General features: G+C 32.0%; 2 protein-coding genes across 3 annotated transcripts in view; one reads left to right on the top strand and one right to left on the bottom strand.

Moving 5' to 3' along the window:
* Positions 1-26,499, top strand: part of LOC127735401 (glycerol-3-phosphate acyltransferase 3-like) — a 92,507-nt gene that overhangs the window by 49,849 nt on the left and 16,159 nt on the right. The gene's annotated exons all lie outside the window — the stretch shown is intronic.
* Positions 2,064-25,270, bottom strand: LOC127735395 (uncharacterized). Of its 2 annotated transcripts, none has more exons than XM_052245570.1 (3): positions 24,876-25,270; positions 17,424-19,398; positions 2,064-8,854 (listed from the first exon to the last, which is right to left on the bottom strand). In XM_052245570.1, the coding sequence occupies exons 1-3, from the start codon at positions 24,918-24,920 to the stop codon at positions 8,643-8,645; spliced, it is 2,232 nt and encodes a 743-aa protein (XP_052101530.1). In that variant the 5' UTR covers positions 24,921-25,270; the 3' UTR covers positions 2,064-8,642. The 2 variants fall into 2 exon arrangements, with proteins under 2 accessions (XP_052101530.1, XP_052101529.1); XM_052245569.1 differs by lacking the exon at positions 24,876-25,270 and adding an exon at positions 23,566-23,849.

The following is a 26,499-nucleotide window of genomic DNA, read 5'->3' as shown; positions in this document are numbered from 1 at the left end:
AGTTTAAATACTGGACCCTATCTTGGACCAACTTGAAAACTGGGCCCATAATCAAAAATCTAAACACATGTTTAGATTCAGCATATCAAAGAACCCCAAGAATTCAATTTTTGTTAAAATCAAACTCAGTTTAATTTTGGACCCTTTGGACCTTAATGTAGACCAATTTAAAAAACAGGACCCAAAATTAAAAATCTAAATATACGGTTAGATTTGGAATATCAAAGAACCCCAATAATTCAATTTTTGATGAAATCAAACAAAGTTTAATTTTGGACCCTTTTGACCTCAATATGAACCAATTTGATAACGGGGTCCACAAATAAAAAATCTATATACATGGTTAGATTCAGCATATCAAAGAACCCCATATATTCAATTTTTGTTGAAATCAAACAAAGTTTAATTTTGGACCCCAATTTGGACCAACTTGAAAACTGGGCCAAAAATCAAAAATCTAAATACATGTTTAGATTCAGCATATCAAAGAACCTCATATATTCAATTTTTGCTAAAATCAAACAAAGTTTAATTTTGGACCCTTTGGACCTTAATGTAGACCAATTTGAAAACTGGACCCAAAATTAAAAATCTAAATACACTGTTAGATTCGGCATAACAAATAAATAAATGTGATCAAAGATTTTACAAATCTAATGCGCCATACTGTGCAATTAAAGATTACTTCTTGAAATTTTTCAATATTTGAAATTTGAAAAAAAAATAATATTTGAAGAATAATTCTTTTTAATTTCTGAAATCTGAAATGAGAAAAAATTGACCCCCCACAATTTCTTTTTATCCCCCCCCCCCCTTTTTTCCCCAAAAAAATTCTTTCCCTCAAGATATGGTCATAATCTCAATTCAAATTTCCAATGGAGTTGGCAACCATAATTACCCATTTAAATTTACCATAGTGCTAACTTAATCTATTTTATAATAGAATTAAAAATATAGTGTCAAATCTTTCATATGGATTTTTTTGTAAAAAAAAAAGATGCAACATTTGCAGATATTTTTACTGGTCTTCCTTTATAAATATGTATTTCTTTAAACATAATTTAAAAGCAGTGTAAGGGAAGTAACCAAAACGTTGTATTTGGATTATCTCCCTTACACTGTTTTAAATTATCTTTATTGTTCATTAACCATTACTTTATACATAATTTAAAAGCAGTGTAAGGGAGATAATTTCAATGATGTATTTGATTTATCTCCCTTACACTGCTTTAAATTATGTTTTGTACTAAAGTATTTGTCCATTAACCAGGACAACCTTGTTTTTCCCCCTTTTTTGCCCCTAATTCCTAAACAGTTTGAGCCATAACCCCCCAAAGCAAATCCTAACCATCCCTTTGTGGTATGGAAACTTGTAGTATAATTTCAGAGAGATCCATACACCGTTCCACAGTTATTGTCTGGAAACTAGAAAATGCTTATTTTTGGCCCCTTTTTGGCCCCTTATTCCTTAACTGTTGGTACCATAACCCCCAAAATCAATCCCAACCTTCCTTTTGTTGTATTTAACCTTATGGTCAAATTTCAAAAAGATCCATTCACTTAAACTAAAGTTAGAGTGCGAAAACCAATGTGTATTCGGACGACGACGCCGGACGACGACGACGCCGGACGACGACGACGACGACGACGACGCCAACGTCATACCAATATACGACCACAAAATTTTTTTGCGGTCGTATAAAAACATAACAATAATTTCCAAATTTACAGTAATTTAAGCCAAAACTGTTATTTGACCCCTGTGTTCTATATTTAGATATGACAGCCATGTTAGATGACCTACAGATGAAGTAGACAAACTTTGGTTTCAATCAATTTAGCAGTTTCTTCAGATAAAATTTTTAAAGAAAATTCTAAGGATGACAGATTGACAAAGGACATGTGGTGGCAAAAGCTCACTTGAACCCTAAGGCCATCATAATGTTTGGATTGACTTTGTAAAAAGGGCTCTACTGTTCTTTTTGCAATGTTGACTTATTTGTAGATCTTGTCCTGCTCACCATTCTTCCATTTCACTATTGGCAATTCAGACAACAAACAAATAACTTTCCCATTTTTAATTGGTTGAGAAACATGTATAAAAATGAAAAAAATGAAAAAAAATAACATCTTCAACAATGAAATTAACAATGGTAAATCATATAAATGAAGCTACATGTATCTACATTTCTACATTTCAATACTGAGCTGAGTTACAAAACTGGATTTCTATATTTTATTTTATGTTATGAATGTTTTAATCTTCAGAATAAATATTCCAATCAGAATAGATCAAATCTTTATAAAAGAACAGCATTCCAATGTCCCCCACATTGCACAAATTTTACCAGTCCAAATGCAATAACTCAATCTTTTAAACTTTTAAATAAATACCATAAAAGAAATGTTGGCATGAGATTTTTCATATAATTTCTATTTCCAAGCATATTTTTAGGCATTACTCCTGTAAAAATAGTTGGTCTGCACTCTTCCAAAACTTTGCTAATAATATAAGCCTTTGATCTAAATTTCAAAAATTACATTTCAAAGAGACATAAATCCTGTCAAAATAATTATCACTGCATATATAAACCTACGATATAAATTTCATAATAATCCTGCAAGAAATGAAGGTTTGAGAATGCTCACAATGCAATTTTCTATATTATTTATATTTCAAAGAGCTATATCTCCTTTAAAAATAGTTGTTTGGCACTGAATTTCAAACTCGTCGGAGACATTGCACCTAAAATCCTTTAATATTAATCATAAAAATCAAGCATGATTTGTACAATTGAGAGTGCTTACAAGACTGGACGGACAGGCAGCATTTCTTTTTCCCTCCCACTGCGTCGAGCAGGGGACAAAAATATTTAATCAAGGTAGATAAAATCTTTAACAATAAATGCTCCAATAAATATTCAGTCTTGTTGTAACCAGCAAGCTTCATCTATTTTTAAACAAAAGACACTGACCCTTTCTTTTAAAATGACAATTTAATATTATGTTTAAAAATATTCACAATTGTTTTAACATTGATATAAGTCTTAGTACTACATTTGTATGTTAAAAGTTTATATGACAAGACTTTGTATAGTTTTTGTTCTGAAGAGCAATAAAACAAAGAACCTATAACTTTTTACCATTATTAAGGCTATTCCATTAAAATGTATGTGGGAGGGTAGGAAGGGAAGTTTAATTATTGAATGTGGGTCATGGGTCTTTTTTCAGTATGCTTCTATTACCATTATGCAAAATTATCTAAAAAATGGTTCTTGGTTGCAGGGATATTTTGAAAGTCCCTTCCTACCCTCCCACATACATTTTAATGGAATAGCCCTTATGTAGAACAGGTTAAACTTTCCAATGCATTAATCCTGTCATGAATACAAGTCTTTAGCTATTAGACTATATACTGGTCAACATACAATAAGTATACATATGTATATGGGTCCAACAATACAGACTTTAGTCTCTAAAGTGGATGAATAAAAAGGAATAAACAAGCTATCATCATTATCATCATTATTTGCAATATTTTTATTCTACAAAATAACAACTTGTAGCTTAAAAAGAATTCTCTTTATCTTTAAACAACTTTGTATTTCAAGTACAAATCATTAACTGAAGCTTTTAAAAAAAAATAATATAATATAAATAACAAAAAATGCACTGAAATTTGACAATCACTAAATGAGGGCAATAATTCTATGAAGAAGAAGAATCATAAACAATTATTTATTTCAATTTCCAGCATTATCAGGTCCTTCAGATTAAAGTTAATACGCTCATCCAGGATGCCATGATTGGCAAATTAAATTTGAGTTGTTATATAATATAATACATTTTACAAGTACCAAGTCATACATTTTTTGAACACTGGTTATGCCTTAGTCAAATGATAAAATTATGTCGTCTCGTTTTAATAATCCATCTTACAATTAATCCCTTTCCAAAGCTAACACACAAAAACATACATAGCACCAAGTCCAATTCCCCTTCTATTACATGAAACTGAAGCACACTTTGTTTAGCTCCCACTTCCAAGTACACAAACTTATTTACATGTATAGTAATGCACTTTTCCTATTATAACCATCTTCTGAATATATACAACTAAAATGTGTGTAAAACACAAGTAAAACTCTCAACTCTCAAACATCAATACCATCTATCTTACATAGCTAAAAATTACATGTCATATTATGTTGTCAATAAACAGAATTAAGTTTGAAGCAGATTTCTTACATACATGAATTCTGTTTGCCTGTATTAACTGCTTTGACAATTTTTACCATTCTATTTAAGAACCTTGCAAAATGTGATTCATGGGTGGAAAGCTTACGGATGGAATACTTTATATAATATATATGTTATGTTTTAAAACAAAAAAATTTAGGATAAAAAAGCCTGTAGAAATTCATTGAACTTTTTTCATATGGACCCTTATCAGGCAAGATATAAATTCTATAGAATGTATTACAAAACTCATCCAAAGGAAGATAACTCTTATAATATACTGCAGACTATATTGCAAAATACATGCAATTATGTCCTTGGAAGGTAGTAAAAGAAAAATACTATTTATTCCTATCATCAATATTGTAACTGATTGACATATGTAATCATTTGAAGCCATTCATGAGGTGTGTCGCAAAATTTCAATCTTGTATGGTTCTTTTACAATCGTTATTTTCAGAATATTGCAACAAAAAATAACCACAAAATGAGATTTTTTTGCAAAAGCTTTTCAATTAATTCATACATGGCACCCAGGGAAGGTACTTTGATAATTTGGTAACCATCTATTATAGAGGCACTTTTACAATTTCTCATACACTTTCACTGTACAAAATTGTCCATTTATACACAAGATTAAGGAATGCTTTCCCTGATTCCCATGTATACTTTTATGGAACATCCTTTATTGTAATTGATAACACATGGAATATGGAATACATTTTTTGTACTTTGAATTCACATGGAATGTATGCAAAGAATACATCAGAAATCATGTTAACATTTTCAATATCATAAACTGAGCTTCAATTCGAATTTGCTTTAAAAGAGCAAAGATTGATTGTTGCCAGCTAAACTTCCAGTGACAAACATTTCAAGATTTTCAGGACAAGTAAAAACATATGAATGAAATCTAACAGTTTGATTGTAAAAATATAGAAAAAAGAGCAGTGTGTATTAAGGAGTTATGTTAAAGTTATGCAAATAAGTAGTATCAATTACAAATCTTACAAATAAGATACAAGTTAGGACTATTTTCTGTTCATTAATACTGATTCAAAAACTAGGACTTCTGACACAATGAAATTTCCAAAAAATTACTACAAAAAAAAAGTCTTTGTCTAATTTTTAACAAAATAAAACCTATCAATTTGATGGAGTGTATAAAGCACATCTAAAAGGAGTAGGTCCGGTAAGGGCCGATTTTGGCCTCAAAATTCAGATTCATCTGATGAAAGATTTTGGACACTTGTTAAACACTTAAGTGTCTACTTCAGTTGATTCAATTAGTTTATGTGAAAGATTTGAACTTATTTAGTCATTAAAAACGCTCAAATTCAAGCTTAAATATGTAAAATCTATCAAATATGCCATAATATGTCACTTTTCAGATGGTTTATGTTAAAAATGAAAGTGGCCGCATCCGTGTTCATTCTCAACCTTTATATATGTTATGTATTACCATCAAATACAACTTACATTTAAATATTAAGAATGAACACAAATGCGGCCACTTCTATTTCAGACGGAAACCGTCTAAAAATTAACCAAAATGCTAAAATTTAGAAGATTTCAGTAATTTAGCATGACTTAATGATGCTAGTACCCGATACATGTGCATTGTATTGTCAAAAACAGCCTATATTTATGTAGCAGAAGTATTCATCTTTCCAATAAATAGCTAAAAATTTACATTTTAACAATTTTGTAAAACTGCTATATTTTGGGGCCAAAAAGAGGTCTTACTGGGCCTACTCCTTTAACACAGAACAATGTAAAAACGGGTTTGTCCACAACTCTTCTTTAAGATGACATGATTCACATGTTACCACACATGATACAAAATGTTTAATTACAATCTGATTTATTTTATAACGATCCAATATGTTTTATTACGATCCAATATGTTTTATAATGATTCAAAATGTTTAATAACGATCCAAAATGTTTTATTACATTCCAATATGTTTTATTATGATCCAATGTTTTATAACGATCCAAAATGTTTCATTACATTCCAATATGTTTTATTACGATCCAATATGTTTTATAACGATCCAAAATGTTTTATTACAATCCAAAATGTTTTATTACAATCCAAAATGATTTATTACAATTCAAAATGTTTTATCAAAGTCCATCTTTACAAACAACTCTTCATCATCAATCCAAAAACAGTACATCTTTAAACACAATGCAATGGAAATGTATTGATATTATTTGTAATAATAATCATGGTCAAAACTTAACAACTGAACAGTATACAAATTGTCATGTGACTGAAGAAGAAATGGCAACATTTACTGCTTGCAAATGAGATGCAACAGCATGCCAAATACCAATGGTCTATCAAAAAGACTTGTATCTTAAATGGATCTAAAAAGAAAACTAAATTTATTGTACTGATAGTGAGGTTAATAGCCTCCTGCAATATCTGATTAATGCATATGGGACCAATAAAAGCACATAAACAGTCTAAGATGTGTTTATAAACATAATGAATATGCCTGATATATACATATGCATATATGATAATTAAAAAAAAAAATAAACCGATTGTCTGTGATGATATTGTGAAAAATACATAATTTCATAAAAACATAAATAAATAAGGATTTTAAATTTATGAAGCACCCTTCATCACCAAACAAGCAAACTAAATGAGGGCTTCCACATTCAGGTTTATTAGTCTCTGCACAACATCTTTGTTGTTAAAATACAATAATTTCCTCCAGACTATTTTGTTTGTAAACTATTGCATAAAATTATGATACACATAAAAACTGAATAGTCCCAAAATAAATGGGGAATGTGTCCATGGAACACAGATGATGCCCCCGCTTGCATAGAACGTTATAAAGGGACACAACTCCAGAACAGTAAAAGTGACCCTACCCAAATTTGTACTTGATCTGAGTTTTGTGGAAATAAGCATTGTGTATAAATTTCATAAAATTTAGTTGAGGCAAACTAAAGTTAGAGAACAGAAACGAAAATTCAGCAATTTTTCCATTTGAAGATGGCATAACATGCATAACTCTAGAACGGTATAATTGACACCACCAAAATTTAAACTTGATCTGTGTTTTTTGGTAATAAGCATTGTGTATAAGTTTCATAACATTTGGTTGAGGCAAACTCAAGTTAGAGAACGGAAACCAATTTTGGGACGTACAGACGTACGTTCGTACGTACAGACGGACAAGGGTAAAACTTAATGCCCCCAACGCTACATCGGGGGCATAAAAAATATCAGAATACTGTATATAAATTGAAGATATACACAGATAATTCTTCTATCTAATTCTGAAATTAATCTCTATATTTAAATTTTTTCATTGGTAATGATATAGATAATTCATTATACCAATTCAGTTTCAAACGATCATAAAAAATTACAAAAAGAGTTCTAAAAAGCATCAGTGAAACAAGCATTCTGTGAGTATTGCATGGCAATACATAGTCCCCTACCGGTTGAAAATTCATTGTATTGGAACAAAATTCTAACTTGATCTATAACTTGTCATGGTGTAAACTATATAACAAATATCAAGTCAATATCTTCAAGCATGACAAAAAAAAGTGTTGAAAACTGATTATTTAAGTGAATTTTCACGGACCATAACTCTGCACAAAATCATCAGACCAGAACAAAATTCGAATTTGATCTGTAACTTGTCATCATAAAACTATATACCAATTTTCATATCAATATCTCCAAGCATGACGAAAAAAAGTGCGGAAAACTGATTATTTAAGTTAATTTCCTAAGTCCAAGGACCATAACTCTGCACAAAATCATCATTCTGGAACAAAATTCGAACTTGAACTGTAAGTTGTCATGATAAAACTATATACCAATTATCAAATCAATATCTTCAAGAATGACAAAAAAGGCCGGGAATCTGATTATTTTAGTGAATTTCTAAGTCAAAGGACCATAACTCTGCACAAAATTATCAGACCTGAACAAAATGCGAACTTGATCTGTAACTTGTCATGATAAAACAATACACCAAATATCAAGCATGAAGAAAAAGTGTGTGGAAAAATGATTTGCCAGACTGACGGACGGAGTGCAAACCTAAAGTCCCCTTCAACTTCGTCCGTAGGGGACTAAAAAATAAGACAATGGTCTGTTGTTGTCATCAATTAAGTATTGTGTACGGAAATGTATTAATATGTAATGACATGTAACATATATATAATTCTGCAGAGAAGTTTCAGCAAAGAATGTATCATTTCTGACATAGCACTATAAAAGTAGAAATATATACATTTGATGCACATAAGTATGTGTGTAAATATAAATTCACAGCTAGTAAAAACATCAAAGTTTGAGCAAAGTTAAGTGTACATGTTGAACACTGGTATCTTATTTCTGGGAAATTGGTGCATCTTTTTTAATTCATACATTTCTGCCAATCCACCACACATAGCATTAACTGTAAATATTTTTCTGACACTGGTGTCAAGTCTGGTGTCAGAGTCAATACACGTCCACGTAATTCTTCTATTCCCTGAAAAATCAGGTCTTTGTCTTTGTCTGTCAGCTGCATGGTAAAATCCTCTTTTTTCATATATGCACGTCTTCTAAGGGTGGCGATAGACTTGTCTGAAATATTGAAAAATCACTGTTATTAATTTGCTAGTTTTTTATCCAATAAGTATTTTTTAAGTTACCAATTACATCATTATATAAATAGGAAGATTTATCCCTGCAAATTCATTTGCTTGTCATTACACAGACATGTTTTTTTTTACATATTTTTAAGGGCCTTACAGTCATTTGGTTTAAGTAGTTCATCCTGTCAACAGACAATTGTTTAATTATTTCTGATTTGGTTTTTACTATGAAGCATAATTTTGTCTTTTCTATTGTTTTCAAAGATCTAAAATACTAATTACATGTACAATGTAAAATTGTTACATCTTTAATAGTTAAACCTTTAGCTTGTCTGGTATGAGGATATCTACTCTCAGTTTATGCATTATTGATTTTAAATAAGTTTTATTTTTGATGCATCATAAAAACATAGTAATTTTTTCTTATCTTTATTGAACAGTACACCAAACATGATGCAGAGTAATAAAATTACATAACATTAATATTTAATTTCCACTCATAGTGACTCAGTTCACTTTATCTGATATTTGTTTTAATAAATACAATCATGATAATCACATATGTTGCAAACAGAAGTAACATGTTGTGGTTACAAGAGTGAAATGTTATTGATTTTATATTAATAGTCCTTAACATAATGTTTACTAGGAGTATCACATTAACTTAAAATTATCAATGATCCATGAAAATGAGGCCATGGTCAGAATAACCAAGCCAGACAGACATGTACAACTTACTGTGGATTCATTATTATTCGTGGGGTACCAATTTTCGTTGATTTCGTGGGTATAGATGAACCACGAATTTTAAGGTTCGACGAAGTATAAACTTCTAAAGGCTTGTATGCAGACTTTGGCAAAAACCACGAAATCAAATGTTCACGAATATACTATATTTCCTCAATCCACGAAAATTGATACCCACGAAAATAAATGAATCCACAGTACAACCATTCCATATTCCAAATCTAGTCAACCTACAATGTTTGCTTATAGTATACAAGAAACAGACCAAACAATGAAAACTTAATATTGACCAATGAACAATGAATATGAGGTCAAGGTCAGGAGTACCTCAATCCTAAATGATGATACACCAAAAAAGTGTGTTAAAATAACCACTTGGCCAACAAAGCCAAGTAAGACCTGACAGAGTCAAATACTTCCAAAAGTCATGTGCCTAAATAAGACCTGACAGAGTCAAATACTTCCAAAAGTCGTGTGCCAAAGTAAGACCTGACAGAGTCAAATACTTCCAAAAGTCATGTGCCTAAGTAAGACCTGACAGAGTCAAATACTTCCAAAAGTCATGTGCCTTCTAGTTGTTTGATTATTGGACCATCTCATGTGATGCAAAACGTTCACATAGCAGATTTCCGATTGGTCATTGTATTTAATTCCTCTAATTGAACAAATGAAACCAATATTTCTGTTATAGTGGAACCTCCACATACATGTACAATAATGAAGGCTTACACTGAACTTTACTAATGGGTACATGCATGTAACTGAAACCCAAGAGCAATTTCCAGATCTATTTAGCGGTCAATCCCAATCCTGCGCCTAAACCAGTACTCTGTACATAGTACTGTGAGAAATTACTTGGAAAAACAGGGTACCAAATTAGGATTATAAGAAAACAACATGTTGTGGTATTTGCATAAACAAACATTTAAACTTTGACCTATATGGTTTACTTTTTACAAATTGTGACTTGGATGGAGAATTGTCTCATTGGCACTCATACCACATCTTCTTATATCTAGGTAAAGTCAAATGTGTCTTATAACATGTATAATTACTAAACATGCTCAAACGCTTTTTTCTTTCATTTTTTTTCAAAACAGAATAATTTAATTATAACCATCCCTATAGCTAGCTACAATGTACATGTACCTAAAAAAACATTTGTCATTTATCAGTGTTTGCAGAGGCCAATAAATAAAAGAGCATTTCCTGGTAACAAAATCTCAAATTGTTGATGAAAAATAAAAAATAGGAAATTATAACCAAATGTCAACTTAAATAATGGATAAAATCATATTTACAACATATTATCCAGTGAACAAGTATAAACATTAAACATACATGTAGGGACCCTTAGAACATGTAGTATATATGTACACTAACATCCAATGATTCTAAGGTAACTAACCATAGTTGAAATTGGAAAAAATCATATTGATGTACAAAATGTACATGTAGTAATTAAAAAAATTCGTAAGGGTTCCGCGGAACCCAGTGTCTCGCCTACTTTTGCTGTTAATCGCAGGCTCAACAAAAATGAGAAAAAAAATTAATAAAAATATTCCTCTCTATACTATCATTTGAATGTAAGTAGCTTCTGTCCAAGTTTGGTAAAAATCCAGGATAATTTATGAATCTAATAAATGTTTTAAAAACTTAAACTGCAGACTGTATGTAATGTTGACTGGAAGAAAAACTAAGTCCATTTATAAGTAAAATACGGAAAAAATGGAACAAAATTTTATCAAAATTTCCTTCTAGATACTAGCTTTTGATCATAAACAAGCTTCTGTCCAAGTGTGGTACAAATCCAGGATAGTTTAAGAAAGTTGTTAAAATTTTAAAAACTTTAACCACAGAGTGAATGAAATGTTAACTGGCAGAAAAACTAAGTCCATTTACAAGTAAAATACGGAAAAAATGGATTTTTTTTTTTACAAAATTTACTTCTGGATAATATCTTAAGATCATAAACAAGCTTCTTTCCAAGTTTGGTAGAAATCCAGGATAGTTTAAGAAAGTTATTAAAATTTCAAAAACTTTAACCACAGAGTGAATGTAATGTTTCCTGGCAGAAAAACTAAGTCCATTTATAAGTAAAATACGGAAAAAATGGATTTTTTTTTTTACAAAATTTACTTCTGGATAATATCTTAAGATCATAAACAAGCTTCTTTCCAAGTTTGGTAGAAATCCAGGATAGTTTAAGAAAGTTATTAAAATTTCAAAAACTTTAACCACAGAGTGAATATTTGTGGACGCCGCCGACGACGACGACGACGACGCCGACGCCGACGGAATGTAGGATCGCTATGTCTCGCTTTTTCGACAAAAGTCGAAGGCTCGACAAAAAGGAAAGAATTCAATTCCAGCTAACCAATGGATAATTCAGTTGAATGATATAAAACAATATAAATGTAACATCTGACCTTTTGTTTAATTTTAATATATAAACATGATAAAATGTTGTATTTACTATTTATGGTTTTTGTATAAATAATTAAGATCTCAGCAATCCTTATTTTTATCAAGTTAGAAAACAAACTGAACTACTTATTTTACTTTTTCTGAAATCTTTCAATTCCAATTTCATACGGCCATATTAAGAAATTGTTATTTTTCTCTTCCTCCAGTTCCTTGTAAGCAATCTTTGCTTTCATCACAATAGGGAAACATTTTTCACTTTTGTTTTAAAACTTCCTTTTTCATACTGTATCAATTACATCTAGACTAAATGTCTGAAGCAGAGTTCAGATCTTTCTAAGAAAATAAATTGGAGGATGCAGGGGGTCATTTGACTATTTATTTTAGAGACCTGTACAATGTACATGATGTAGGTCCATGAGATTAGAAATTTATCAAAATGCTTTTAGGAAATAGTGTTTTACCTGAGTACATGAATAAAATGTATATCATACCATTAATTTATTCAGACCATAACTAGGCGATTTTTTTCTCTCATGTGCTTATATGTTTTCATTTGTGTTTTATTTTGCAAATGTTATTAAATCTTCGGCTGTTGATCGTTAACTGACATGGGGTCAAAATGTCTGAAAAAAACTCACTAGCCAAGGTTCCAGGGTTTTTCATTTCTTATATTTCACTACCCGGATAAGAAAAGCACAAGAGGCAACAAGCCCAATTATTGCATAATCTAAATTCTTCATATGCCTTGTCCAGCATAAAGATTTCACATTCAAATGTGCATTTGTATATATCAAATACCGAGTCTCACAAGTTCGCAACGGTAAGGAACTTTGTTTATCTCTTAATCATCAAGATTTGACTTTCCTCAGGCATTACACTGATTCACTGATTGACTGTCACTTTAAATTGAGTATGCTCAATGTTTTTTTGACATGGAGTTTGTGAAAATTTCCAACAACAGATAATCATGATATAAAATTGAGAATTCATGCATTGCAAAGACATGATCATTGATTCGAAATTGGAATACTATTCTCAAAAGTATCTGACTTCTTAGAGTCATGAGAGTCATTAATATTGTTTTCATAACAAGTGAAACTTCGCAATGTTTTATTATTCCACTACATGAGCAAATTTCATTCTTCTCCCCTTCCAAGGGAGTATGAAGGGGAGAAGTAATGCTCTCCTGCAATGCACAATGAACATACATGTACCTATAGTTGTTAATTTCTGTGTCATTTGGTCTCTTGTAGAGAGTTGTCTCATTGGCAATCATACCACATCTTCTTATGTTTATTTGGACATGTTATTTGCAAAAAGACATTAAACATGAAATTCTGGAAAGCCTGGATTCATTTATCTTTGTGAATACAAATCTTCATGGATCATGTAAAAACTCTTATTTTCTTGGATGTTTGAATTAGCACTTATGCCAAAGATTGCATACAAGCCTATTAATATTGAAAATCATTACTTTGTCATGTTTGTGAAGCATTTCAATTCTTGGTTAATCTATCTAGATACACACAAAATCCACACAACCTGGTATCCCACAATTAATAATGAATCTTATGCTTATATTTATATGACTTCAGTGTGCACAACACCTTTTTACTAGTATTGTGCAGACTTTTTCTTGTGCCTTTTATTCTAAAGATAAACAAGTGATACACAAGTGTTTGAAATAGTAATACATGTAGATAAGCAAGGGGGAAGTTTGTGCATATGTTAATAGAATAAAATGCTTCGCAGAGCGCAGCCTGATACGACCGCAGAGGTCGAACCTTGAACAGTTGGGGCAAGTTTGGACACAATATTCAAGCTTGATACTGTCTGAATTTGGATTGTGATCAAATTTTTGACATAATATTGGTTTCTGACACAAAATAAATGTGGTCAAAGAGCTTAAAAATTTGAAATGGGACATTCATTTTACCTAGAATGGTCTGATATCCAAAATCTAACAACATGGTTAGATTGAGCATATAAAAACACACCAAAAATTTAATTTTAGTTGAAATCAATCAAAAGTTTAATTTTGCACCCTTCAAACCTTAATATGGACTAATTTGAAAACAGGGCCCAAAATAAAAAATCTAAATGCACAATAAGATTCAGCATATCATACAGCCGCAATCATTCAGTTTTTGATGAAATCAAACAAAGTTTAATTTTGGACCCTTTTGACCTCAATGTAGACCAATTTAAAAATGGGGCCCAATATCCAAAAAAGTAATACAAGGTAAGAACCCCCAAAAATTAGAGACTTTAAATTAATCCCATTGAAATTGGTAAAAGATTTGTATTTATTTTCAATTGAAGATTTCTTGCTATTACACAATACTGTGCAATTGAAGATTTCTTGCTATTGCGCAATACTGTGCAATTGAAGATTTCTTGCTATTGCACAATACTGTGTAATTGAAGATTTCTTGCTATTGCGCAATACTGTGCTATTGTGCAATACTGTGCTATTGCGCAATACTGTGTTGTTGCGCAATACTGTGCAATTAAAGATTTCTTGCTATTGCGCAATACTGTGCAATTGAAGATTTCTTGCTATTGCCCAATATTGTGCTATTGTACAATACTGTGAAATTGCGCAATACTGTGCAATTGAAGAATTCTTGCTATTGCGCAATACTGTGCAATTGAAGATTACAAAAACTTTGAAGAAAAAAAATATGAACTCCAAAAAATTGGAAAAAAAAATTCCCCCCCCCCCCAACTTTTCGCACCCCCCCCCCCCCCCCCCCACCCCAGTACAATTTTAGAGAGATCCATACACTTACACATAAGTTATTGTCTGGAAACTAGAAAAAATGCAATGAAGTTTATTAAACTAAGGCCGAGAAAAACAAAATCTGTGTTTCCGGTAACCCGACCGACCCTGTTTTTTTAGCCCTGACCCTAATTTTTTTAATTGAATCTTCAAAAAAAAAAAAAATAATTTAAAAGCAGTTTAGGTGAAATAAACAAAAAAGCTTCATCAGCAACATTTTATATTGGCAAATTTCCAATGAAGTTCATTTATTAATAATAAAGTTTTTGGCAAATTTCCAATATACATAATTTAAAAGCAGTTTAGGTGAGATGTTCAAATGAGTTTCAATTACCAACCTTACACTGCCTTTTAAATTATGTTTTGTACTTAAGTAATTGTCCATTAACCTGGAAACCCTTTTCCCCCCTTTTTTGCACATTATTCCTTAACGGTTTGAGCCATAACTCCCAAAGACAATTCTTACCATCCCTTTGTGGTATTCCAATATCCAAAATCTAAATACATGGTTAGATTCAGCATATCAAAGAACCCCAAGAATTCAATTTTTGATGAAATCAAATAAAGTTCAATTTTGGACCCTTTAAACCTCAATGTGGACCAATTTGATAACCGGGCCCAAATATCAAAAATCTCAATAATGGTTAGATTCAGCATATCGAAGAACCCCATATATTCAATTTTTGTTGAAATCAAACAAAGTTTAATTTTGGACCCCGATTTGGACCAACTTGAATACTGGGCCCATAATCAAAAAACTAAGTACAAGTTTAGATTCAGCATATCAAAGAACCCCAAGAATTCAATTTTTGTTAAAATCAAACTAAGTTTAATTTTGGACCCTTTGGACCTTAATGTAGAATTTTTGTTAAAATCAAACTAAGTTTAATTTTGGACCCTTTGGACCTTAATGTAGACCAATTTGAAAACGGGACCAAAAATTAAGAATCTAAATACACGGTTAGATTAGGCAATTACCCCCAAAATCAATCCCAGCCTTCCCTTTGTGGTATGGTACCTTGCAGTACAATTTCAGAGAGATCCATACACTTGAACACAAGTTATTGTCTGGAAACTAGAAAAATGGTAATTTTTTTACCCTTTTTGGCCCCTTATTCCTAAACGTTTTGGGCAATTACCCCCAAACTCAATTCCAGCTTTCCCTTTGTGATATGGAACCTTGTAGTACAATTTCAGAAAGATCACTACACTTACACACAAGTTATTGTCATGAAAGTAGAAAAATGCTTGTTTTTTTCCCCTTTTTTGGCCCCTAATTCCTAATATTTTGAGGCAATTACCCCCAATATCAATCCCAGCATTCCCTGTGTGATATGGAACCTTGTGGTACAATTTCAGAGATATCCATACACTTGAACACAAGTTATTGTCTGGAAACTAGAAAAATGCTTATTTTTGGCCCCTTATTCCTAAATGTTTTGGGCAATTACCCCCAAATTCAATTCCAGCTTTCCCTTTGTGATATGAAACCTTGTAGTACAATTTCAGAAAGATCCATACACTTACACACAAGTTATTGTCATGAAACTAGAAAAATGCTTGTTTTTTGCCCCTTTTTTGGCCCCTAATTCCTAATATTTTGAGGCAATTACCCCCAAAATCAATCCCAGCATTCCCTGTGTGATATGGAACCTTGTGGTACAATGTCAGAGAGATTCATACACTAACACACAAGTTATGTCTGGAAGTTACAAAAATGCTTATTTTTGGCCCCTTATTCCTTAACTGTTGGTACCATAACCCCCAAAATCAATCCCAACCTTCCTTTTGTGGTATTGAACCCTATGGTAAAATTTCATAGAGATTCATTCACTTAAACTTAAAAGTTAGAGTGCGAAAACCAATGTGTCTTCGGACGACGCCAATGTCATACCAATATACGACCGCAAAAATTTTTTGCGGTCGTATAAAAACAAAGGATATATGGGGTATCCATCCATGACACAAAATCAGTTCATATACAGCAAAAAAACACAAAAAACCAAGGAACAGTGCTTTTATTGCTGTTCTCCATCTAAAGTCACATTGACCCTACAACACGGAGCAAAAAAAAAACTCTCACCTCATTGCAAGTTTAAGACAGCCCCTAGCACCGGTTTGAGCTGAATTCTTTGCAAAAATAATTTGGATAGACTTTGTAAGATGTAAAACCAACTAATCGGGCCCGGTCAGAAAAGAACATACTGGATAGTAGTAAATATTTAAAACAAAATAGTTCCTAGGCATAAGGGTAAATCTTAAACTATGTAGCATATATTTTAGTAGTTAAGGTATCAGATGATAGGTGAAGGACTGGTGATCCTTGTAGAACACACAAGTCACCTGGTTTGACCCAATCGCATATGTGTTTGTAGTAACTTTGTACCAAGTCAGGTATATACATGTATCTAGATCATGAGTTGTTAGTTGTCTTTGTACACCTATTTTTTGGAAAGAGTCAAGTGTTGATGGTTGGTATGGTCTCTTGTATTGTCCAATATTTTTTGGTATATATCCTTTTTAAACAACCAACATCATGATCACCTGATCATATTTTACGCGTTTCATCAATAAACTTTGTAGATGAACAATATTTTTTTACCTTGGTCGCACTGCACATAGCACTGTAATACTTCAAATAACAACATCAGGAGTTCCTCCACATTTATTGCAGGATAACCAGCAGTACTATTAGGATAATTATCCATTGAATCATCTTCAGACTGTGGTGTAGTTGGTGGCGTTGATATGTTCGTTGGCGGGTATGCTTGAAAGAAACAGTTGAACACATCCTGAAATCGGCAAGGAAAATCATAACACGGTGCAGTGTTTTCACACTGTCTTTCTAAGACCACAGTCACCAAGTAATATCTTAACAAGGTTGATTCTAACGTCTGTATGTACAGTTTTTTATGATCAATAGTAGGTAAATAACAATATGGTTTGCTTAATTCAAGAGCAATAGCCTTCGCTGCAGCGTTACAATTTGAACTAACCTCTACACTTATATGTAACAGTTTTTGAAGAAGTGGTAGAATTTCTGGAATTTCATTCTGAAATGTTTGTTCGTGGTGTAGCAAAGGCACTATATAATTGACAATAAGTTCCTTAACATTGTTAAACCCACAATCATATGATAATGCTTTATAACTAGCTGTCTTCCTCATTGCTTTAGGATCACTAACATTCCTTGTTGTGAGTTCATATTCATAAAACAAAATAACAAGCCTAAGAAGGTATGCTGTCTTGCTAACCAATAAATGGCTCTGATCCGAAAAACTTTTTCCGAAGTTTAAACGTTCCAAAGAATCCTGTAAATGTTTAAAGTCAATATGTAACATTTCAGGATATTTATCAAACACAAACATTAAGCAATCAACTGACTCTTTTAATAGTTCCAGTGAATTGCTGCTTATTATTCCCTGTTCAATTACTCTCTCTATCAGTTCAAGAGGGGGACTATAGCTGTGTGAAAAGTTCTTTAAAAACTTCAATCCATGCCGCATGAAGCTGGGATTTTGCTCATCTTCCCAACATCCTTCAACCGTGTTTATGTGAAACTGGGAAAATGCACCAACTAAGGCATTTTCTAATTCACTGTCCAGCCTGGAATTTACAATGTTAGATTTATGTCTTTGCCAGAAGCACTTTTTGTGAATGTCTTTTTTCATGCTGAAATAACTTGTAATTTGTCCGCAATCAGAATCTTCCTTTTTAACAATTTTTCTCATTTTATTTTTGCGTCTCCTCTTCTTTACTTGAACATATTCAGTTTCTGAATCTTCAGAATCATCACACTTAAGTAAGTCTGTAAAGTGACGAGAACTAGTAGGAGAATTAGAAATCTCCCTCAATACTGATTTAGAATTTTCTGCTGTTTCTTTCAATTCTGATTCTTTCTGGTCTTGTAGCGCAGACTTATTTTTTAAATTCAATGTTGTTTTAACACCATTCAGTAAATTTGCAAGTTTTGTCTTATTTTCATCAGTCCATATCTTTTGAACAACTTCTGTTTTATCTTCTTTCTCAATTTCTTCACTAATTATTTCCAGGTCACAATCATCTTCTGTTTTATTTTCAGTATAATCAGCTAATGATCTGTCTGGCAGATAATTGGACATTTTTCGTCTCTTACATTTTGGTGAAGAATATGTTGTATCATCAGTGTCCTCTGAACAAGACACAATCTGGACCATAACAACTGTTGTTCCTTCTTCATCCTCATCTGTACTTATACAGTAACTTGATCTATCTATACTAGTTTTACTTTCATTGTCAGAATCTAACGAGGTACAGTTTAAGCTTAACACTGATTTTTTCCCTGACAATTCACCTGTTTCATCGTCAGATATATTAATGACTTCAGAATAATCATCTAAATCTGGAAGTTCCTCTTCTTCCTCCTCATTTTCTGATTCGCTGCTGATGTAGACTGGCTCTCTGTTTAGTCTAGGCATCTTTGGAGACATCACCATTTTTTCTTTCTCCTTTTCCGATTTTAATTGAGACCAGGTCTTTTGACGAAACTTTAATGGCTTAATTGGAGGTGGTGTTTTTGTACATCCCATACTTTTCCTCTGCAAGAAAAAGTAAATTAAATTATTTAATTAAATTTAAGGTTGTACCAGATCTCTTACAGAATTATTACAACATATTTAACTAAGAAATAGACGGGCAAGCTCTTGTCAAGCTCTTAGGAGGGAATTTTTATGACTGTTTTTCTGTATTTTTTTAAATCAAAAAATATCTAAGCCCAGCAGAAATTTATGAATACATATGTTATCATAAAATCCTTGTAATTTTTAATATGTCATAATTATGTCCAAAGTATGTGCGCTTCCATCTACCATACCTTTTTGTCCTAATATTAGATCCCTATATGCAATGTAATATGTAGTTCTAGATAACCAGGGGAACTTTATATACATGTAGACATCTCTATCAGTGATTGACCTTTTATGACGTAACTTACATGTATATACACATTCTTGTCACTGCAGGTGACATGTTTTCACAAGTAGTACCTCTGTTAATTTAATTAATGTCAGTAAATTACAGAAAGTGTCACATTCTATTGTGTTTGAAGAAATTATAAAATGCTGAAATTTTATTTACATTTTTTAATCTGTGTAAAATCAATGTATTCTACTAAGGGTGTTAAAATTATGTCAAAAGTTTTGTCAAAACAAATCACATATATATAAAATGTGATGACAATGATACCCATGTTTTAAGTAATTAACAAACATCTTATTTGTCAACAAATTTATTAATCTTATTTACTTCTTAATCCTTATACATGTTATAGGTAATTAAGTTGTTCTATTTCCAATAGCAACAAATAAATAAAAGTGTGCACTTAGATGGTGCTAGTCTGTAGATTGGCTATTTACATATACAGTATAGTAAACAACAATAAGTCAAGTACATCATTGAACATTAATAGACCTCACATATTTTTGGAGAGAATATATTCCTAAACAGGCCTTAACATGTAAATTTAAAGATGTCAGTAGAATACATGTACGTTTACAGGTTAGCTGTAAGTACAATAAGCTACACCCATGTTTTTGTATAAAAAGCCTGTTAAAGAAAAAAAATGGTCCTTTAGGCTTTACCATGTAATGATAAGTATATCTGCAAAGGAAGCTTCCACACATATACCTCAACTGGACTTCATTAACTCAATTGAGCTATAAAAATTAATTCCCAATAATATTTTTTACTAAAACTTCCTCAAAAAGAAATATATCAGACTAACTCTACTATGGTAACAAGAATTACAAATATGAACAAAAAATAATTTAAATATATTATCAAGAAGATCGATAAGAAGTCAATTGTGCTACTTAGTGCCAATATAAAAATAAGGAGATGTGGTGTGATTGCTAATGAGACAACTACATGTATCCACCAAAGTTCAAATGAAGTAGATCTATGTAAGTAATTGATGACAAAATCTTTACACTATGTGTCCTTAGCCCCTCAATAATGTGATATAAATATTATATACAACTTCTTCTCGGTTCATTTTTCAGATTCAGTAAACACTTTAATTGATACTTGCATAAAAAACTCAAAAGCTCATGAAAAATTAACTTTAGTATATTCAACAGTTTTGGTCTGCATCTTTATACACTTTGTATGCTCCTAAAGGGTACATTAATGGCAAAAGTCTATTTGGGTCTATACACAATAACACAGAAGACCTTCAACAGCACTCACATGACAGCAATCAAACTTTTTTCAGTTTTTATTCTTTATGTAAAACATCATGCAGGGACATTCAATTTCCTGGAATTTTTCATATCTGATTACCAAAAAATATTCTGATAAGAAAAAAATTTGTAAGGGTTCCGCGGAACCTGGTGTCTCGCCTACTTTTGCTGTTAATCGCAGGCTCAACAAAAATGAGGAAAAAAATCAATAAAAATATTCCTTTAGAGACTATCTTTTGATTGTAAGAAGCTTCTGTCAAAGTTTGGTATATATAAATCCAGGATAGTTTATGAATCTAATAAATGTTTTAAAAACTTTAACTACAGACTGTATTTAATGTTAACTGGAAGAAAAACTAAGTCCATTTATAAGTAAAACATGGATAAACAGGTACAAATTTTAACAAAATTTCTTTCTAGATACTATCTTTTGATCATAAACAAGCTTCTGTCCAAATTTGGTACAAATCCAGGATAGTTTAAGAAAGTTATTAAAATTTTAAAAACTTTAACCACAGAGTGAATGTATTGTTTCCTGGCAGAAAAACTAAGTCCATTTACAAGTAAAATACAGAAAAACAGGAATTTTATTTTTACAAAATTTACTTCTGAATACTATCTTATGATCATAAACAAGCTTCTGTCCAAGTTTGGTAGAAATCCAGGATAGTTTAAGAAAGTTATTAAAATTTCAAAAACTTTAACCACAGAGTGAATATTTGCGGACGCCACCAATGACGACGCCGACGGAATGTAGGATCGCTATGTCTCGCTTTTTCGACTAAAGTCGAAGGCTCGACAAAAACAAACGTGCATAACCTTCAGTAGGTCATCACCTAGCACCTGTCTCATATTACTCAATATAGTTTGTAAACAGGTAATGCACCATACAATTTTGTGCTCCTGGCAATTTCAGTGCTAGTCATCTTTTTCATTTCAATGTGTGCAGTAATTCATGTGCATTATCATTCATTTAATGGTTTTCTAAGTCCAGTTTCCTAAAAAAAGTCATTACAGGTACATAAACACACAGAAATGTCTCACATAATTTACTTATCATGACTGATTCACATAAACTGAACATTATTAATTATGGTCCTTGTAAATGAGACCGAGGGAAGATTACCCCATCAAGATGGATATGTGCACCTTACAATCAAACAATACACCAAATATAGTTAACTTAAAGCTTGAATTACAGGAGAAACAACCCGAATTAAGAAAACTTAATGATGACCAATGAGCCAATAAAAATTACGTCACAGTCAGATGAACCCTATGAGGAAGCATGTAATCCTTCCAATATTCCTATCAATTTTTATATTTCTAAATTTGTGTTTATATGCAAGTATATGATTGGTTTATAAAAATTTCGTGTCTAATGATTCATCAAAGAATGCGTCAACAACAGAATCATACTCTAATTGGCCAATATTTTTAAAATGTCTACGTTAGAAGGGAAAATCTTAAAGTATGTATGTTGGTGATATTATCAGGGCTGATTGTTCTGATTATTTTTGTAATAAACAGAATTAATTAAGACTTAGTTACAGTATTTTTCAACATTTTTAACTTTTAATTTTTACTTGCCTACCAGACAAGTCCATAGTCACAACAACTTTTACTTGACTGTAGATGACTTTCACTTATTCTGAGCAATACAGAGAGCCGTCAATGTGGAACATTGATAAATGTAACTTTTCTTCACGTACTAATCCCCTGTGGCGCAAACTATAGCTTTATTTCCCTCAACCCAATTTTTTCGAAACAAATGCTTCCACTTTTAACAAGAAATTGTGGCTTCCCATTATTTCCTTCGAGTACATGTACTTGTAATCATTGACACTAATTTTAGCAAGAGGTAGTTTGATTGATTGGTTGGTGTTTAACGCCACTTTCAACACTACTGTGCTATTAAGTGGCGGTCAGTTTTTAATGGTGGAGGAAGCTGGAGTGCCTGAAAGAACCACGACCTTTGGTAGGAAAACTGACAATCCTAGTCAATTAAGATTGGAGTCGAGTTCACTTGCCATGTGCGGGATTTTAACTCACAACCTCAGTGTTGACTGGCTAGTGATACAGTAGTTAGACTATTTAGACCATTCAGCCACTGAGGCCCCCAAATGGGTAGACATGTACTACCTTTAAATTTTGGAATGGATAAAGAGGCAAATCTTGTCAAGTTATATGCACAAAATGAAATTACGCTGTCACATGACAAATCATTCAAAGAGAAAATAGGGGATTGAAGGGAAGACACTAGACAGTACATGTATATTGTCAAAAAAAAAATTAAAAGGACCAAAACAGCTGCAGTTCCATAGCAAACAATCAATAAAAATTACCTGGTTACTTTTGGATCAAAATAGGTCATGTGTATATAAAAGTAAAGCATGTTTTGGAAGACATAAATTATAAAAGTCATAATTTCTCTTGTTTACAGTGTAAAGAAAACAAATTATATATGTAAATGATGCAACACTGTCGATTGTCACAAAAAAAGTGTTTGTTCATTGTCATATTTACCTCCTGTAATGTTTTTTGAAAAGCAAGCTTCAATGATTCAATATCTATTTCATTTTTTGAGGATAAGTTTCGACTTTGACTTTGGGGTGGACTTTCCGATTTTTCCAAGACTTCGATTTCCTCAACATCATCAAATCTTTCAGTATCGTAGACTTGATTCGCCTTTGCTTTTTTAACTTCATGATCATCGTCGCTTATGCAAATAATGTCTTCTTGTGTGCTCAAGTCGATTACTTCAGTGGACATTTTCAAGATAAACAGTGAACCTAAGTTATCGCCATGTTTTTTTTCTGTCTAAGGGGGTTTCCCGGGGAAATCACATTATCGGCCAATCAGATAGCGACAAATCGGGAAAGCCAATACAATATGCTACAACGGATCGAAATAGTTAACAATCTTGAAATCTTAATGTATTTTTGTATAGGACTATTGTTTGTCTTCGGTCGTTTGTCGTTTTTTGGCATGACATTGTCAGTTCGTTTTCGAGTTATGAGTTTGATTTATATCCCTTTGGTATCTCTCGCCTCTCTTTCCTAATCAAGGATTTGTTATTGCAAAATCCTAAGTCATTTAAAATAGAAAACGCATTCTTCGGACATCATTACCAAATATGAAAATAGTTTCATGTTGATTAACTTATAATTTGGATCTACGATATAACACTCATTTAGGCAAATACGAACACCTAAAGACAGTTATAAATATTCATTTTATCCACGTTCAATTATAGATTGGAATCATCTGCCACAACAAATAGTGTCATGCAGTACAGTACAGGGATTCAAGACTGAGTATGATCTCAGAATCTGCTCTCATCCCAATTTTCTATCCTTAACTATTATTGTTGTCAAATGTTTATAGTTTTATCTAAATGTTATTTTTCAAATATACATACATTATTTTTATTTTTTATTTAGTCAAGTTCTTTTTTTCTGGTTACCTTGTAAATTATAAGACCTTATAAAAAAAATATATAGTCGACACCCGGCGAATAATCTTCAATAATTGAAGGATCGCTAGAAACTGAAAGAAGTCTGACTATATTAATTTATGTTTCGGCTAAAATATGAAATTCCTCATTCGTTTTTCTTTCGAGACATATAACGCAATGTTACAATGTCTTTATTGTATAAAATATGGTTTATGCTAGTTTTTAAACCCATTTCAAGTGAAAAATATAAAAATTAGAATAGAAACTTATTGATCGTCAAATGTTGTCTGTTTTACGTATAAAGCTTCGGAGAGGATAGCTAACAATATATAAGATATAATGCCGTTCAAGTATAACGGAAAAGCTGCGTTCAACTAACCTTCTTCTTAGGTTTGAATAATTTTTCCTTTCCTTCTTCACACATTCTTTCACTCAAAATTAATATTTTTGTTTGTATGAACAGAAATCCACAATCGTCATTATCAATTGATATATCATTTCACCAGAGACATATAATACAATATATGTCTCTGATTTCACCAAACCAAGCTAGGATTCATAACTAACATATATACGTCCTTGGCCAAACATAGCAACACACTGTTAATAAACTACTATTTCACGGTTTATAAACACGATTTTGAAGCAAGACACAATCACATACCCGGCAGTGCATATACATGTCATGTCTATTTAAGACGATGGCGAATCAAACTTGATAATCAATGAAATTACAGAGATCTTCCGTCACATTTTCAATGCCATGTCAATTCATTCAAATCAAACCAGATAAATACACGTCAGCTTTAACATTACATCTAAATACAGACATCACAAGTCAACAAAAATAATTAGCAGAGGATTAATATATTGGAAAAATTAAAATGTTGTTAAACTAAATCCTTTCCTTTGTGTTGTCAACATCAATTGATATAAATTATGACAAAATGCATATTGAAATATAATGCATTTTTTTATTGAAATTAACTATTCTTCTGTACGAATGAACCTATAGCACTTAAGTATACATTTAATCGATAGCCTTCATTTAGTAGAATATAATGGACTTTTCAACTGTCCTACTACGGACTTTTAATTAAAAGCATTTATAAATGCTGTTCCGGACGGAGGTGAGCGACTGAAATGTTATTACGAGTATATCATATATAGTAACATGTATGTTGTAGTGGCTCTGGGACAAAATATACTGATATCAGTCATGATTTACTAATCACAGTGTGGCTTGATAAATAATGTTTCTGTGTAATTATCTGACGATTTACTACTTAGAAATCACTCGAATAAACTATTGCAAGAAAAAGAGACAGATCGAGATACCAAGGGGACAGTCCAAAATCTTAAATTGAAAAAAAACAAACGATGATGATCATGCTCTACTAGTGGCGACCTGGGAATCATGTTGCTCCTATATCAAGTAAAAAATCGGTGATAAATCGCATTCGGTGATGTCCCGTGATAATAGAGAAACAAATTACGGGGTTTGGGCAACAAGAATTGGAACGGCATATCCGCGGTCATATATATGACAGAGATATTCCATGCCGATCAACCAAATCGTGATAGTGTCTGTACATTTTCCAAGGTATGAAATCAACTTTACCATTTTAGATCTTTGATCCAAATGCTTTCGCCTTGTAAGCAGAAACCGCCTTGGTAGTCTCGGGCGTTGTAGCGCATTCGCCTCGAGTGCGTGGGTTCGATCATCGGCTGGGTTAAACCGTAGACTTGAAAATTGTGATTTGCAGCTTCTCCACCCAGCACACGGCATTTAGTAGTAAGAGTAAAGACTGGTCGGATCGGAGTCGGAATAATGTGTCCGTGTAGGGTGACATGTCTTCCTGCGGACTGCTGTATACCTTATGAGCTAGCACGTCAAAAATCCGACTCAGCCGGTGTCGGTCTAGTACACAAAAAAATAAAACAACAAAAATACCGAACTCCAAGGAAAATTCAAAACGGAAAGTCCCTTAACATCAAAAGTG

The sequence above is a fragment of the Mytilus californianus genome, unplaced genomic scaffold (genome assembly GCF_021869535.1).
Source record: "Mytilus californianus isolate M0D057914Y unplaced genomic scaffold, xbMytCali1.0.p SCAF_3, whole genome shotgun sequence".
NCBI lineage: Eukaryota > Metazoa > Mollusca > Bivalvia > Mytilida > Mytilidae > Mytilus > Mytilus californianus.
This window is presented reverse-complemented; position numbering and strand designations above follow the sequence as displayed.